The 16,201-nt window shown below is 34.3% G+C and overlaps 1 protein-coding gene across 7 annotated transcripts in view; it reads right to left on the bottom strand.

Moving 5' to 3' along the window:
* The window catches only part of Fip1l1 (factor interacting with PAPOLA and CPSF1), a 93,087-nt gene that overhangs the window by 39,586 nt on the left and 37,300 nt on the right, over positions 1 to 16,201 (bottom strand). For 4 of the 7 annotated variants that reach the window (XM_004627504.2, XM_023711081.1, XM_023711080.1 and 1 more), the window contains 3 exons: positions 14,513 to 14,620; positions 3,445 to 3,538; positions 1,723 to 1,879 (listed from right to left, as the gene is read on the bottom strand). In XM_004627504.2, coding sequence (XP_004627561.1) covers positions 1,723 to 1,879; positions 3,445 to 3,538; positions 14,513 to 14,620 — 359 coding nt within the window. The remainder of the gene's footprint in view (positions 1 to 1,722; positions 1,880 to 3,444; positions 3,539 to 14,512; positions 14,621 to 16,201) is intronic. The other 3 variants (XM_023711083.1, XM_023711084.1, XM_004627508.3) reach the window with 1 other exon arrangement.

Genomic DNA, 16,201 nt, shown 5'->3' with positions numbered 1-16,201 from the left:
CTTTAATTAGGAAAAACAATGTTCCAGACATCTATTTCATAGAATGGTGACTATAGTTAGTAATTAATGTTTTAAAGTTGTTAAAGAATAGATTTTAACTGTTATAGTAACAGATAGGATAATTTAAAAGCTATTATGCAATGTAAATACATACTAAAATAGTACACAGTAGCCATAAACATGTATAATTATTTGTCAATTAAGAGATTTAAAAAATTTCAAAAAAGAAAATGGGCATGGTGGCATGTACCTATAATCCCAGCAATCTTGGAGGCTGAGGCAGGAAGATCACAAATTCAAAACTAGCCTGGGTACTTAAGATCACAACTCAAAATAAAATATTATGAAAATAAAAAGGACTGGGACTGAAGCCGAGTTCAAAGATCCTGAGTTCAATCCCAGGATGTCAAGAATTAATCAATAAGACTTTATAAAAACAAATCTTCAAGTAGCTGTTTGTGCCTAATAAAGTTTAAATAGGATTTTCAAGCAATTAAGCAAAAAGACTATTATCCAAACATTAATAATTCTTACTCTACATTTTATCTCAGTTTTTTAGAGGACAATGGATTTATTCATGAATCACACTAAGTCTTCATTATGAATCACATAATCTCTTTTCAACGCTTAATTCTGAGCAAAGACTGAAGAATCATAGACCAATCCCAACTCATGGTTTGTGCTCAATGTAATTGTTGGAATAAGAAAATCACTGCACTTCGGAAATCACATTGACTAGCATAAGCACATCTAATCCATTCTGACCTTTTCCTCTGTTTTCAGACAACAGATTGTCTAAAGCTGGAAACCACTTTTTGCAGTATTCTTCCATCTTTTTTGAGAATTGAGATGAAAGTGGAAGGAAATCAAAGGCAACCCAGATGAAGGGCAAAGATAGCTCATATTTAGACATTAATTTGATTCTGATCACAGCGGTACCTTGAAGCAAAAACAGCTCTCTTACAAAGGAAAGTAAGTGATAGATGATGGCTCTCTAGTGTGAACTGATGTCATTTATAGAAAGCAAATCCTAATATATGTCTCTATCAATTTTCATCAGAAAAAACAGCTAATTTTTATTATTTACTATTGTCATTCTCCCTAGAAAGAAAGCAATCAATCTTGTTATGCTTATAAAAAGAATACTACAATATTAAAATTTTAGTAGGAAAAAAGGCCATTGGATAAAAGATTAAAAGTATAAATAAAAATAAAATTTGGGTATTACTTGTAATTTTTTTTCTCTTTCACCACTAACCTGGTTTTTGATCACCAAAAAGTAACCGAAGATTTAAAATTTACCATATTTATCTGTCTTTAAAATTAAGCAAATGCCAGGTCCTGGCAACCAGCACCAATTACCTAAAAGGAAATCAAACTCAAATTTTAGTTTCTATCTCTTTAAAGGATACACTTTTTTGGACCTACTCCCTTGCTAAAATTACCTTTAAAAGTTTTTCAGAACAACAACAACAACAAAAAAAGCAAGTTAACATATGGTATACAATTCAGTAAGGATGTGTGTATGTATGTGTGTGTGTGTGTGTGTGCGCACATATATAATATTAGCAGCAACTCTAGTTCAGGAATCATGATCATACTTGTAGGACAATTCTTATTTCTGTACTGTTTTCTATAATTATCCTATGCTGAAATAACAAGATACAAATGTTAGTTCCAGGGTAAATCTGTTGGGGTTAAACTAATATGCCTTTTATTTACCTGGTGGCGGAATCAGGGGTGGAGCAGTACTGACAGTTGGAGGAGGTGGAAGAAATGGAGGAGGTGGAAGGTGGGTGGGAGGAGCTCCTGGAGGGAAAAATGGAGGTGGTTTGCTAAAATTGTTGTCTACTTCAGTAGCAGATCTTTCAGAAAGAACCTAAAATTAGAGGACAGGTCATCAGAGGGATGAGTAAATGTTGTTTTCTAAGGTTAATCTTACAAAAGTAATTTCACTGAAAAAAAAACTGATCATTACCATGAAAACTTTTATTAATAAGTGGTTTTTAAAAATCCAAATAAGTACTTCATATAATGTAAACTGTAGTAGTTGTTACTATGCAACAGTTAACTAGTTAAGGCAATATAATCATGAATCACAGATACTCTAAGAAATTAAAAGGACCTCATGTCATACACTCACTGTAGGAAAGCCTACCCTCACCAAGTACAGACTGTAAAGCAGGTTTCCACAGGCAGGAACTTAAAAGGCAATAAGACATATATGCAATTTCTTCATGTTTTCTAATGCTTAGGATATATCACTAAGGAAAATACCCTGAATCTGTTAAAGTGAACATTTTTTAAAATGTTCACTTTTAGGGGATCTTGAAATGACTATATAGTAAGAACAAATGTTCCAGGGACAGGCATGGTGGCACACACTTGTGATCCCAGCACTTGGGAGGCTGAGGCAGAAGGATTGCAGTGAGTTTGAGGTCAGTCTGGCTACATAGTGAGTATAAGGCCAAATTGAACTACATAGCAAGACCCTATCTCAAAGAAAAAAACAAAACTAAACACCCAGAATGGAACAAGAATTTCTACTTCAAAAATAAACGCAGTATTTTAAAAGAAATGTGTGTCTATGTAAACGGGTAAGGAATGGACATCACCAAAAGCATGCCAAACCTACTGAAACATAATGGCAAATAAAGCAACACCTAGTGAACTTTTGATAAGCTGCTTAAAAGTTTTTGATATACAAACAGGTTTTGAAAATAACAAAACTGTTAACATAATTCTATATATTTAATTTGTATTTCTTGAATTCTTGCTGACTAAAGCAGATCATTTAAGCAGATGAGACTCCTTTTCATGAACTCTTCCTACATTTCAATACAGTAATTTTTGTAAGATTTATATACATAACCTATTCTTAAATTAGGGAAAAAAAATGTTTTAAGACATCATGCTATTTTAATAGAAGGGAGAAAGTAATAGAGGCTTATCTTTCACTCTGAATACACTAAAAAAAGAGAGTATTTTATATAATTAATTTACTGAAGAAAAGAATCAAAACACCTCAAATATACTTTAGGGTATTCAGAAAAAAGGAATAAATGATTTAAAAGGATGGTCAAGCTGTACAGATAGCAGGCTCCATTAATAAAGTTCTAACACTAGTTGTCCAATTTACTCGTAACTCATTTCCTCTCCCTTTTTCATTCCGAAGAAAAAGGAATGCTTTCCAGAAAGATCACACTAAGTATCTGATGGCAAATTTAAGAAAGCAGTCACAGTGATTAGACAGTATTTTACAGATTAAAGGACATATTTAGATGGAGACTTACTAGTTTTCTAATCCAATTTTTTCATCAACACAAAATTATACACTGTTTATAACAAGAGAAAAACCTAAGATCCAGAAATCATAAATTCTAAATTACATTAGATTGCAGATATAATCTCTTAGTTATAAAAACTCATTTTAAAATACTAAACCTGAATGTTGCTGTTTTCATTTGCCCGTCGTCTTCCTTCTACTCGGCTAATAGTTATAGTTTGTCCAATAACATCAATTGCTCCAGGTAATCTCCTACAATATAAAAGTTGAACCAATTCAGCTTTCACCTCATTATGAAAAAGAAAAAAACTTTAAATAAGAAATAAAATGTAAAGTTCTTTGACCTGTACTTTAAAATAGGACATAACAAATTTCATTGAATTAGACCTCACTTCTTTCCATTGACTTTATAAGCTTTTATTAGTAACTTAGAACATATCTAACAATGAATATCATAGTAAATTTTAGGTATTAGTGTAGATCTTTGTCTTAGTTATTATTTTTAAACAGTGTCCACTTGGCCAGTGTCTACTCTGTTCTCAGACCAGAATCAGAAAATGCTAGACAAACTGAAAATAAAATGTTACAATTCATTACAATTGTAACAAATGTCATAATTCTACTATATAGTCATTTCAAGATCCCCTAAAAGTGAACATTTTAAAAAATGTTCACTTTAACAGATTCAGGGTATTTTCCTTAGTGATATATCCTAAGCATTAGAAAACATAAAAAGGAAAACCAATTTTTAATCTCTAATAACTTGCCTTTAGTTAGAAAAATTCAAATTAAAACATCTACCATACTACATATATGAGGATATGGAAAAATAGTCCAGCCACAAAACAATACTGCAAATTTAACAAGAAAATCTAGCAAGTTAAAATTTTAAAATTTAAACTAATGTTGCAACACTGTGAAAACTCATATGCCTAACAAAATAGACAAGTCACTTATTAAGTGTGGGCAATGAAAGTAGATGCAAAATAGACAATTTTTTTTCATCTTTTGATGATAAACAATTGCACCTTTAAAACGTTTAGATCTAAAATTATTAAAAGTACGTTAGAGCCAGTTATGGTGGTGCATGTCTGCAATTTCTGTGTTCAGGTGGCTGACACAGGAGGACTGATGTGAGTTCAAAACCAATTTGGGCTAGACAGTGAGTTCCAGGCCAGCCTTAACTATACAGCAAAATTTTTCCTCAAAAAAGATCCTTGCAGTCAGAAATTTAAAAGGACTAATAGTAACAGCTACCACTTGCTGGATACCTAACCTATACCTAAATCTCACACAAAAATCCTCAACTTAAAAATATATCCTGTCAGACAAGATAAAGTTAAGATTCACAGTAATCACTGACCTAAATAAAATGAAATGGCAAAACTTTCAAACCTTTACTGTTCTGATCCCAAAGACTCTAAGATCCCCTTCATTTGAGAAATGCTTCTCTTCTATCTTCTAGTAAGATAATTCACCTTTGAGAAACTGAAGATGTTTCTCAAAGTATGTGAAAGTTTATCTGAAGTGGACCTTAAGATGCTCGACAAGTTATTTTATACTCATAAATATAGCTCTCTCCATATATACATATACATATATACATATACATATATATGAAATGCATTCAAATCTAGTCAACTTTTACAAGCTACTGCCAAACTGACCTTCTTATTTCATATTAAACAAACTGCATGTCTCTCTGGGTTTTTTGGTTTTGGTTTTCTGGTTTTTTGTTTTTTTTTTTTTTTTGTATTTTTAGTACAGGGTCTATCGAGTCTCACTATGTACATCCGACTCCTAGTGATTTGCCTGTGTTCAGCCTCCCAAGAGCTGGGATTACAGGCATGCGCCACCATGCCCAGTCTCAATAGCCATGTCAGTGTGCCCTGGGGGGGTGGGGCCAGCATGGCACACCGGGGATCGAATCCTGGCCGCTGCAAACCCTAGCCACTGTGTCTGCCTAAGCAGGTGCTTTAAACCACTGAGCTATCTGGACAGCCCTGTATTTCTAATTTTACGGCTAGACTGTTGACTTCCTAGATTCCCTCCCCTATGATCCCAAAAACCAATAGTGATTTCATTCAACATACCTCCTCAAATATAACTAGGAAACATTCTAACACTGACACATAAAAAAATCCAAACACCTCTAAGGTAAAGCAAGCTATCTCTTAATTTTTACCCTGAAACTTAAAGAGCTATGTCTACTACTCTTTACTAAAGCACATATCAGCCCTCTGGACTTCACCATCTGAGCAAATACATATTTTCCTTCATCACTTACTGTGCCCTAGACTTCAAGGTCAAAAACTCTTACTATACTATTTCATTTCCTACTTTCTTGCACTGCCATCACAGGATGTGTCCCCTCTCTACTTTTGCTTTGATTCCTATTAAGATCAACTCTCCCAAATTTATTTGACTTGCAATTGAAAATTATCCAAGTTATTAAAGGCTGTAAAGATTAAAACTAGAGCTATAAGGACATTTGGTTTTCAAACATTCTGGGCCACAAGGAACTACTTATCTATTAAAGTTTATTTTTTTCTTTTTTTGGAACTGGGACTTGGACTCAGGACCTCACACTTGTCAGGCAGGCACTATGCACTGACTGAAAAACATGGCCCCTTTAAAATTTATGTTAAATATGGCCAGACAAGTATAGTTAAGAATTGTTTTCATGGCTCAGTGGAATAAGTGCTTCCCTGGCAAGCACAAGGACCTGAGTTCAATCCCCGGTTCCACAAAAAAAAAAAAAAAAATTGTTTTCAGTTTTAAATGACTCCGAAAAGTCCAAAATGGCAAATGCTATGGGTTTTGTTATTGTGCTTCAGATGGAATCCAAGAACCTAATAAATACTAGGAAAGTATTCTACCTCAAAGCTACATCCCTAACCCTAAATACTATGTTCTAAACACATACCACTGAGAAAATCTTAACAAGTATACGTCCCTAGTGGCAAATTCAGAAAATTGTGATTTTCTACACTTGTGTAAGTCTTCTTTGTTCAGACATTTTTCACTATACAAACTGGTTTACCCTAATCAAATGAAACTTATCATTTTGTTCAAAAATATTTTATGGTACATACATATTAATATTACAAAGCAGCCAAGAACATACAATGTTTAACATGAAGAATTTAGACCTTCAAAGGGATTCTGATGTCATAGTATAGAAAACAATACTGATCTGTATTATTCCATGTTTCCCATCCTGTGTCATCATTACTCTGAACCCAGAAATCAATTCCAGAGCCTCACACAGGCTAGTCTAATGCCCTACCATCGTGCCACATTCCCAGCCCTCTATGAAAGTGCTTGATAAACACCTTGTCATTTCCCTGCAAAAAAATTTACTAAAGCATAACTTAAGGATATTTATAACTTATAATTCCATATAGTACCAGTTTATTATTCGCATTTTATAGATGAGAATAAGGAGAAAAGCTTTCCTCTTTTAGTCCGCAAGGAAATAAAGTAAATATTTAAGTTTTTTAAAAATTTATTATAATGGGGGTAGGGAGATAGCTCAGCAGTTTAAGTCCCTGCCTGGCAAGTACAAGGACCCAGGTCTGATCCTCAGTACCACATGCCATGTTGACCCAGAACCCCAGGTGCACCATGCTGGCCTTGAGAGACTGGGTGTGGTGGCGCACACCTGCAATTCCAGCACTGGGGAAGCTGAGACAGGAGGATCACTACGAGTCTGAGCTACGTAGCAAGACCCCATACTAAATAAAAACAAAAAATAAATTTTTGATTTATTATAATAAAAGGCATATGTCTAACACACTTATCCCATCAATGTTGCCACTTTCTGAGGCAATTCTAGAAGTTCTTTTTCATTTCTTTAATTACACTACTGAGGCTCTTCAATGACCTGAATCAATTCAGAACATTTCTCTCTCATAGTCTTTTTTATTTTGGGGAAGAACCAGAAGTTGTAGAGTGCTAAACCTAGTGAATAAGTCTGATGAGAAAACATCATAATGTTTTACAGATCTGCCTTTCCTTTGCATGGCACACAGCAGAAGAATTCACTGTATTTATTCATAAAAACACTGACAAAGACTGCCAGAATTGCTTTAGACAATGGCAGGAATGATAGGATAAATGTGTTAGAAGTGCTCATGTGGGTGGGAACACTGAGAGGGATTAATGGCAATATGACTTTCATTGTAATAAATTTTACCTATGAACACCTATTTTTTTCATCCGTCCCTGTAGTTTAATAAGAGAAAGTATGATAAAATATAGTAAGCTTTCAATTTTATTCACACAAAACACAGTAATACATTTTTCATAGCAACCCAGAGTATACATATTACATAAAGAGCTAAAAAGTTTCATGAAGCAATGCTTACCAAAAGGAAAGATCAAAACATTAATACCAATATAACTATTAATGTTTAAATGTAATAGTAAAAAAGCAAAACAATATAAAACCAAGGAATACTGGTTGGAACCACCAAATTTCGTAACTCCACCAATGGACTGAAACCTCACACTGAAAGTTTTTGAAGCATAACCAAATTTAATAAGAGTATTTCAACCAAAGGAACCAAAATAATATGGTCATCTTCCTCAATGTTAAGCTTGACTAAAGGGGTTAGTACATTTTTGACAACACTTTTTTTGTGAGTATGTATTTTCAGTACATACATCTTGCAATCACCTTAGGGATTAAGTGCACATACATGATATACTTTGCTTCCTTTCTTAAAATTTCCTTACCCATTCCTTCCCCTAGCTAGCACACATGATTTTTCACACAGACCACACTTTGCAGTTCACAACACTAAAAAACTGAAGAATGACACAGCCTTATAGAAATCTAGGAATGTTTTCCTACAGCAGAGCTTGTAACCGGAACCAAGCAGCAGACAGTCCAAAGATCTATACTCTATGAAAAATAAAACTGTATGTACTTCCAAGTTAAGACAGAAGTAGTTGTCATGAGGTCGGATGGAAGTCATATTTTTTAATGGATGACTATAACAGTCTGTGCGGAATTTGGCATAATTTTTTAAGCTACTGTAGGAAAGAAGTGAGCCATGAAAGACACAGGATGCATTTAGGATTTAAATATGCCAATGGGAAGAGAGGACATTTTAGATGGGGAGAAGAACACAAATCAAGAGAAAGCATGTTGGGAAAAATATTACCTACATACAAGATTTCTACTAGACAAATATACTACTTATCACTCTGCTTGCAACAGAAGCACAGTCCACCTTTGACAGTGATTACTGACCAAAAGACTATCAAAGAGGGAGAAGAAAGTCACATAAAGGACACTGTAAGGCTATAAAATGCCATGCAAATGTCAATTCTCATAACTGAATCTATCATTTTTCTTCCAAAACCCAAGGAAGCCCAGCTAGCATTTGAATTTAATTTTTATGCTAAGACAAAATGAAGTCCCTAAATCAATGCTTGTCGATCTTGTCTACCCATTAGAATAATCTGAGATTTTAAAAATCCTTATGCCCAGGGTGCATAATAGATTATTTAAAACAGTATTTATTTCTTAGCTTCAGCATCAACACTTTTTCGAAATTTCCCAAATAATCCAATACAGGGCCAGGGAGATAGTTCAGGAGAATAAGTCCCTGCCTGGCAAGCGCATGGTCCCGAGTTCAATCCCCGGTTCCACCAAAAAAAAAAAAAAAAAAAAAAAAAAAAAGTATATAAAGGGCTAGTGAAAATTAACTCTATTATATAATAAACACAAATTCCTGTCTATCGGAGCCTCATATTTAAGGTTAGGATGTGATTCAAGCCATATGTTTACAATGATCTTTTATTTGTATAATTGACATAATATTCCTATATCATTGAATTTTACTTTCACAAACACAAGAATAATTTTCTTTGTAGATCATGCATAACTTACAAAGAAAAACTTTATCTTTGGGGCTGGGGAGATGGCTCAGTGGAATAAGCACTTGCCTGGAAAGCATGGGGCCTGAGTTCAATCCCTGGTTCTGCAAAAAACAAAACAAAACAAAACAAAACAAAACAAAACAAAACAAACAAACAAACAAAAAAAACTTTATCTTTAGGATATATAATTTATTTTGTTTTAGCACCACATTTAAACAACTAGGGGCTGGCCAAATAGCTCAGTGGATTAAAGCACCTACAATCAGGCTCAGGGACTATGGGTTCAATCACCGGGTCTGCACTGCCGGTGCCAGCCCCAACCCCAGGGCAAGCTGAGATGTCAATTAAGACTTGGCATGGTGGGGCCATGCTATAATCCCAGCTCTTGGGAGGCTGCAAACAGGCGGATCACTACGTGTCCGATCTAATAGTGAGACGCTGAACACCCTGTAGACCCTTCCCTTAAAAAAAAAGAAAAAAAAAAAAAAAAAAAAAAAAAAAAAAAAAAAAAAAAAAAAAAAAAAAAAAAAAAAAAAAAAAAAAAAAAAAAAAACAACAACAACAAAACCCAGAACTGATAAAGCCAGTAATGAAAACAGAGAACCAAATGGAACTAACATTTATTGGGTACCTGATCATATCATCTGATCTTTATAACAGGTCTTTTTAAAGTCTTGAAGTTATTTAATGTTTACAGAAATACTGCAAGTAAGATGTAAATTCACAATGATTTATTTGTATAGCTGTGCAAAGAGGCTCTTTTGCATCAAAGTGTCAGCACTAGGATTCAGGCTCTGTATACTCAACTTCAACCTCAATATATCCTTCCCAAGTCAGTATAATTTTTCTTCCACAAAAATATTTTCAATACCAATCTATAACAACTTTCTGGGGCCCAGAATTATAAGCTCTATTAAAAAGCAAACAAAAAGCCTTGAATGCTAGTATATGAAATGTGCTGAAACGTGACTGACTGGAGGACACAGTTGTACATTAATGCAGTCAAGCTATTCATTTTGTACGGAGTTTGCAATAAAGCTTTACCCTCCATAATTATGCCTTTGTATATGAAAATCAACTTGCCTAAACTGAACTGATGGAATAGTGCTGAGTTTTTCTTGTAGCTGTCTGTGAATCTGGACCAACTAAGATCTCCTTTCCCAATGTAAACTAGGACTAGCCATAAAATAATTTCAATATTGAAGTGAGTTTCCAGATTTTATAGTTTATTACCAGCAGTAATAGAATGCAGTAATGGAGGCAGAGACTTGCGGAACTCTCAAGTCATGTAAGTCGTCACTGACAAAAGTCGACCTAAAATCCAATCCAATACTTACATCATGTAAGTTTAAGAAAATTATATGTAAAAATGGCTACTAACTTGCTACCAACAGTAGCATGATATAGACTTATAATCAAAGTTCTTATTCTCTAGTCCTTTGAGATTCTGTAAATATGCTATTGTATATTGCTGGTCAGCTTAAACATAAACCCAGGAGTTATAGACTAGATCAAGTTAGCTAAATAGAAATTACATCATTAATACAAGTATTATAACTTTGGATTCCACAGAAATATTAAGTGTTAAAAAATTTCGTGCACTTTACTCTATGTTTGTAAGATGTAATTTTTCTTTATTTAAAATAACCCTTGAGGCATTTGTTCCAGATAGCCAACACCAAGGCTGGACTCAGGACTCCATGGCTCCCCATAATTGTAAATATGCTTTAGTGTCTTTATTTTCGCCTTGGGTTGCACCAGGAGTGATAGGTTGGAATTAACTTGGTGTGATTCCAAACAGGTATCTTTGGGATTACAAATATAAATTTCTTGGACTGAGACAATGACCAAAAAGTGCTCACAACTACTGGTGCTCAATCAATGTGGCCAGAACACACAACCTTCTCAACACAACGACCAGTAACCAAAATCAGGTGCATGCGATCCACTGGACCTTGTGTGACCAATTTAGTGTTTGAATTGCAAAGCTTGGAGCAACTGATGTGCTGCTGCTTACAACTCCATTTTTCAAGTAGTGTGAAATCCTTTCCACAAATTTCCATTCTTTTATCTCGATTGCCCTGTGAGCGAACATCTACAGCAAACTTCAAATGGCAGTGCATTGGGAGGAATCAATCACCACTGAAGATGCGACCATCAAATTCACCCCAGATGAATGGGCTCTGCTGGACACAGCACAGAGAAAGCTGTACAGAGCTGTGATGCTGGAAAACATCAGGAACCTGGAATCCCTGGGGTGCAAATACTGCAAATCAGATTTTGTTCTTCACATGGATGCAACAGAAAATCAATGGCTGGTAGAGCAAACAGCTTTACCCGAAAAGCAGAATCCAGAAAAAAAGAACAGCTTTTATGAAGAGGGACAGATAACCACTGGACATATGAAAAAGAAGAAAACAGACACCATCAAGTCCAGGGAAAATTCAGTGTGAAGAGATTGATTCTGAAGGCAATCTGAGTAGGAAAACCTTCAACTATCAGTCTGTATCCAAAAGACACAAGATGACTGAATCTGGAAATGAATTCTGTGTGTTGGGAGCAAACTTCAATTAATCTTCTAAATTTTATTGGGGTCAGAAAACACATACAGATGAAGCACAACACAAATGTCATTAATGTGTGGAAATGTACAAAAATTTAAGCAGCCTGAAAATTCATATGACAATACACACAGGAGTCCATATGGGTGCTTTGTATGTGGGAAGACCTTCTCTAAGAAGTCTGATCTTAGAAAGCATGAGAGAACACACACTGGAGAGAAACCATATGAATATAATGTCTGTAGAAAAGCTTTTGCTATTTGTAGTGACCTTAAAATTCATAGGCAAACACACACAGGAGCAAAACCATATGCATGTAACGTGTCAAAAAGCTTTTACTCATTGTAATACCCTTAAAATGCATAAAAGAACACACACAGGAGAAAAACCTATGAATGCCATCTCTATGGGAAGGTCTTCAGTGAATTATCTTCCTTTACTATCCATGAGAGAACACATACAGGAGAAAAACCGTATGAATGTCATCTATGTGGGAAGGCCTTCACTCAATTATCTCACCTTACAAGGCATGAGAGAACACACACAGGAGAGAAACCATATGAATGTCATCTCTGTGGGAAGGTCTTCACTCAGTTATCTCACCTTACTATCCATGAGAGGACACACACAGGAGAAAAACCATATTAATGTCACCTGTGTAGAAAAGCCTTCATTTAATCATCCTCCCTTATTTGCCATGAGAGAACACACACAGGAGAGAAACCATATGAATGTCATGTATGTAGGAATGCCTTCACTCAATCATCTCACCTTACTAGGCATTAGAGAAGACACACAGGTGAAAAACTATGAATGTCATCTATGAGGGAAGGCCTTCACTTGATCATGTCACCTTACTAAAAATTAGAAAAAATGCACAAGAAAAAAATGTTATTGATGTCATGAGTGGAATAAATAGCCTGCCATGTAATCATCATGGTAGATATATAAGAACGCAGGGAGGAGAGGAATCATATGAATGTCATCTGTGAGAAAGCTTTCACACTACTCAACATTTACCACTGAGAAAACACACATAACTGAGAATATGTATGTTTTACAAATGTTTTACTCATTAAATAAATTCTCCACCCAAAGAGAAAAAAAATAAAATAAAATAACCCTTGAAATTTCTCTTGGTTCCTCCAGTAGAATTTTATCGAAAATAAATTAAAATATGATCCACATTTTTAAAGTAAATGACAGTAAATAAAATCTACAAAATTTCATTCTTTAACCAGCTAAAACAACACACTGCAACACTGTTCTGATAACATTTTTATTTGAATTAATTACTTATACTTCCACTATTCTTTAAATATTCTTTTACTTTTTACTTGAAAACCAACTTCTAAGAATAACTATCAAAGCAAATTGACTAGAAAGTCTCAGAATTCACAGGGTCTATATAATTAAGATTTCATAGAAAAAGAAATCTCATGCCGGGAGTAATGGAGCATGCCTGTAATACCAGGAAGACCAACTCAGGAGGAACAACACAAGTTTGAAGCTAGACTGGGCTATATAATGAGTTCAAGGCTAGCCTATACTACATAGTGAGACCCCACTACAAAAAAATAAAGAAAAAAAAAATCTAAGAAAGTCAAATATTGATTGTTTTCCTTTTATTTAAGGTAATATAAACAAAAGCATCTTATAACTCATGTATTTAGAAGTTCTTAAAACAAAAATACATTAACCAAAAGTTAAACTACATAAAAGTCTAAAATCCTAAACAAAAACAAAGCCAGAATTACCCCTCATATGCCAGAAATATTTAAAACTCGTCAGACTGATTGCTGTTGGCAAGGCTTTTTCATAACCTACCATATATTACAACCCTTAAGAATGAAGTTATGATTTCCCTTTTAACAGGCTCAAAAAAACTAACATCTAAGGTTGTATACTCCATAATTAGGTAATGTAAAGCATAAAAAATGGAAATTCTACAGAAGGTAAATAGCGAATCAAAGCATAATGCCAGGAGAGTTGGCACATGCTTATAATCCTAACTATCTAGGAGGCTGCGGCATGAGAATTTAAAATACCGACTCCAACCTGGACAATTTAGGGGAACTGTCTCAAACGTAAAATGGGCTGGCATGTGGCTTGGTGGCACTTGCCTAGGAGTACCCCTTCCCCCAACATCACACTGCAGGACAATTGATAGACTCAATGGAACAGCAGGTTCATACACTGCAGCTAAATACAAAGATGGGAAAGAGTCAGTGGAGTTAACTTCTATTTATTTTTTAAAATTTATTTATTTATTTGTGTGTGTGGCCAGCTCAGCCCACCAGGGGGCGTGGCTGGCATGTGGTGCTGGGGGATTGAACCACGGTCCCTGTGCTTTGCTAAGCTTGTTCTAAGTAGGTGCTTTAGACCACTGAGCCATCTCACCAGACCATGGAGTTAACTTTTATAAGTCTTAAGTAATGATTAGATTTTATCAGTAAGTAATGAAAACCACCCGGGGATATTTTAACAGGTGGTACAAGAAAGAAGAATGTGCAAAAGGGGGAAGATTTACTGAGTATTAGTTTATGTGGATCATGGCAATTTATTATAAAAGACCAAAGATTAAGTGGGAAGACACAAGCTAGGTCTTCATTAATAAAAGAATTAAAAAACTATTCATAGTACCTCGAAAAATGTAATTTGGAAGGTAAAAATATGGTACAGTGTAGTAAAATTTTGTTACTGTACTAATGAGACAAAACAACACTGATGATCTAAACATCAGGGAGTATCCAATGTTTAAAAACAGCCTTACCTTAGATCAGGTGATTCGGCCCTCCCATATCGATCCTGCCACTTCCCAACGCTTGAATTGGCTTTTCTGGAGGCAGTACTTGTCTGAGACTGAGAAGAGGTGCTGTTTCTGGTGAGATAAATTTTCTATGGTTTTTCTTACATATTGTTGCCTCTGACCCCCCTTTTTCTTTTCTTTTCGTTTTAATTCTTAAGACATGCTCTTTCTAAAGTCCTTCAACATATTCGTACATCAAGGTACTAAAATGATTAGTGGAATTTAAGTATAGGTGTGTTATTAACATTTTAGTAACTCTAACATATTTTTAGAAAATATTCTTTCAAAACAGTAGGATGTCATAATGCATAAATGAGAAAAGAACCAAGAGCTAGATTCAGATTAAAATACATTTTAGAGAAATAAATTTCTGTGCTCTATGAATTAGTAACATTAATTTTGCAGTTTAATAAGATTGTACTCAAAATACTGGTACTGCTTTCCCTGTATTCTTTAGCAGATATATGTACTGCTAGTGCAACCAGTTAACAGTTAACACTCATGTGTCTCATAAAAATCTGTACTACATACATTTATTAAAATTCTACTTCAAATATAACATAACTCTTTCAAAGTAAAATTCCAAAGAAAGTTAATTTTATCCCCAGTGGCATCCTGCTAATCCTTTAAAGACCATTAAACTGTTCTTTCAAAATAACTGGAAAAATATGTTTATATATTAACTTATTTATGTAAAAAAGACACCAAGGAAGAATAAACCAGAAATTAATGAAATGTTATTGACAGAAATGAGAGAAATAGAAAATAGGGTAACAAATCTCTGTACACTTTTAGATGTTAATAAGGAAAAAGAGAAGGAAAGAACACTGTGGTGTTTAACTGGATGTAAAAAGAATATATCATGATTAAAATTTTTTTAAAGTAAAAAAAAAATCATATTGAAACTGCTTATTTTTTCCTACTTTTGAGGGCTGAAAGGGCTAGGAAATAAATAATGACAACCCAGTATAATGAGCATAGCTATTGCACAATTTTGATTTGTAATTATTTCTGAGAGGAGCCACTTCAAGAAACAGCTTCTTGGAAAGAAGCCTGGAAAGCACAAGGTAAGTCTGGGAAATATTGGTTTGCCAGTTAAGGCATCTTAACAAAGAAAAAAAAAAAAAAAAAAAAGAAAAAGACTGGGTTAGAGGTCATAGGAGTAGTATGAAGAGGCTTCCCTTGACCAAATTTGGAGTAAGTTTAGCATCAAAATAAATTATGATCCATATAAATCATACATATGCTTTATACATATCATAGTGTGCCCTATGATTATATAACACAATGCACTTGTTCTTAAATATTTATAAGTCACACATACACAACTTTCACACATAAAATATGAAATCAAAGTGTAATACAAGTGGAGGATGTAGGAAACCTCATTTTTAAAGAATGGCAATGTTGAGAAGTAAAAGACCTACATAATCATTATTTTGCAACTACAATAATAGATTATGCTATCAATGAAGCCTAAGGAAAATTTTTACTCCCTTTCGCCACAAAATTAAATACAAAGGGAATAATATTAACTCTTTTACAGAAAGAAAACGAAAGGACACAAGTGATTAAGATTATCATCACTAATAATCGAAAAAACAGGTATGTATCTTTAAAATTAATGTGGAGGACACACATTGCTTAAACACA

The sequence above is a fragment of the Octodon degus genome, unplaced genomic scaffold, assembly GCF_000260255.1.
Source record: "Octodon degus isolate 3935 unplaced genomic scaffold, OctDeg1.0 scaffold00019, whole genome shotgun sequence".
Taxonomy (NCBI): Eukaryota; Metazoa; Chordata; class Mammalia; order Rodentia; family Octodontidae; genus Octodon; species Octodon degus.
Note: the sequence above shows the minus strand (reverse complement) of the source record. Positions and strands in the feature narration are given on the sequence as shown.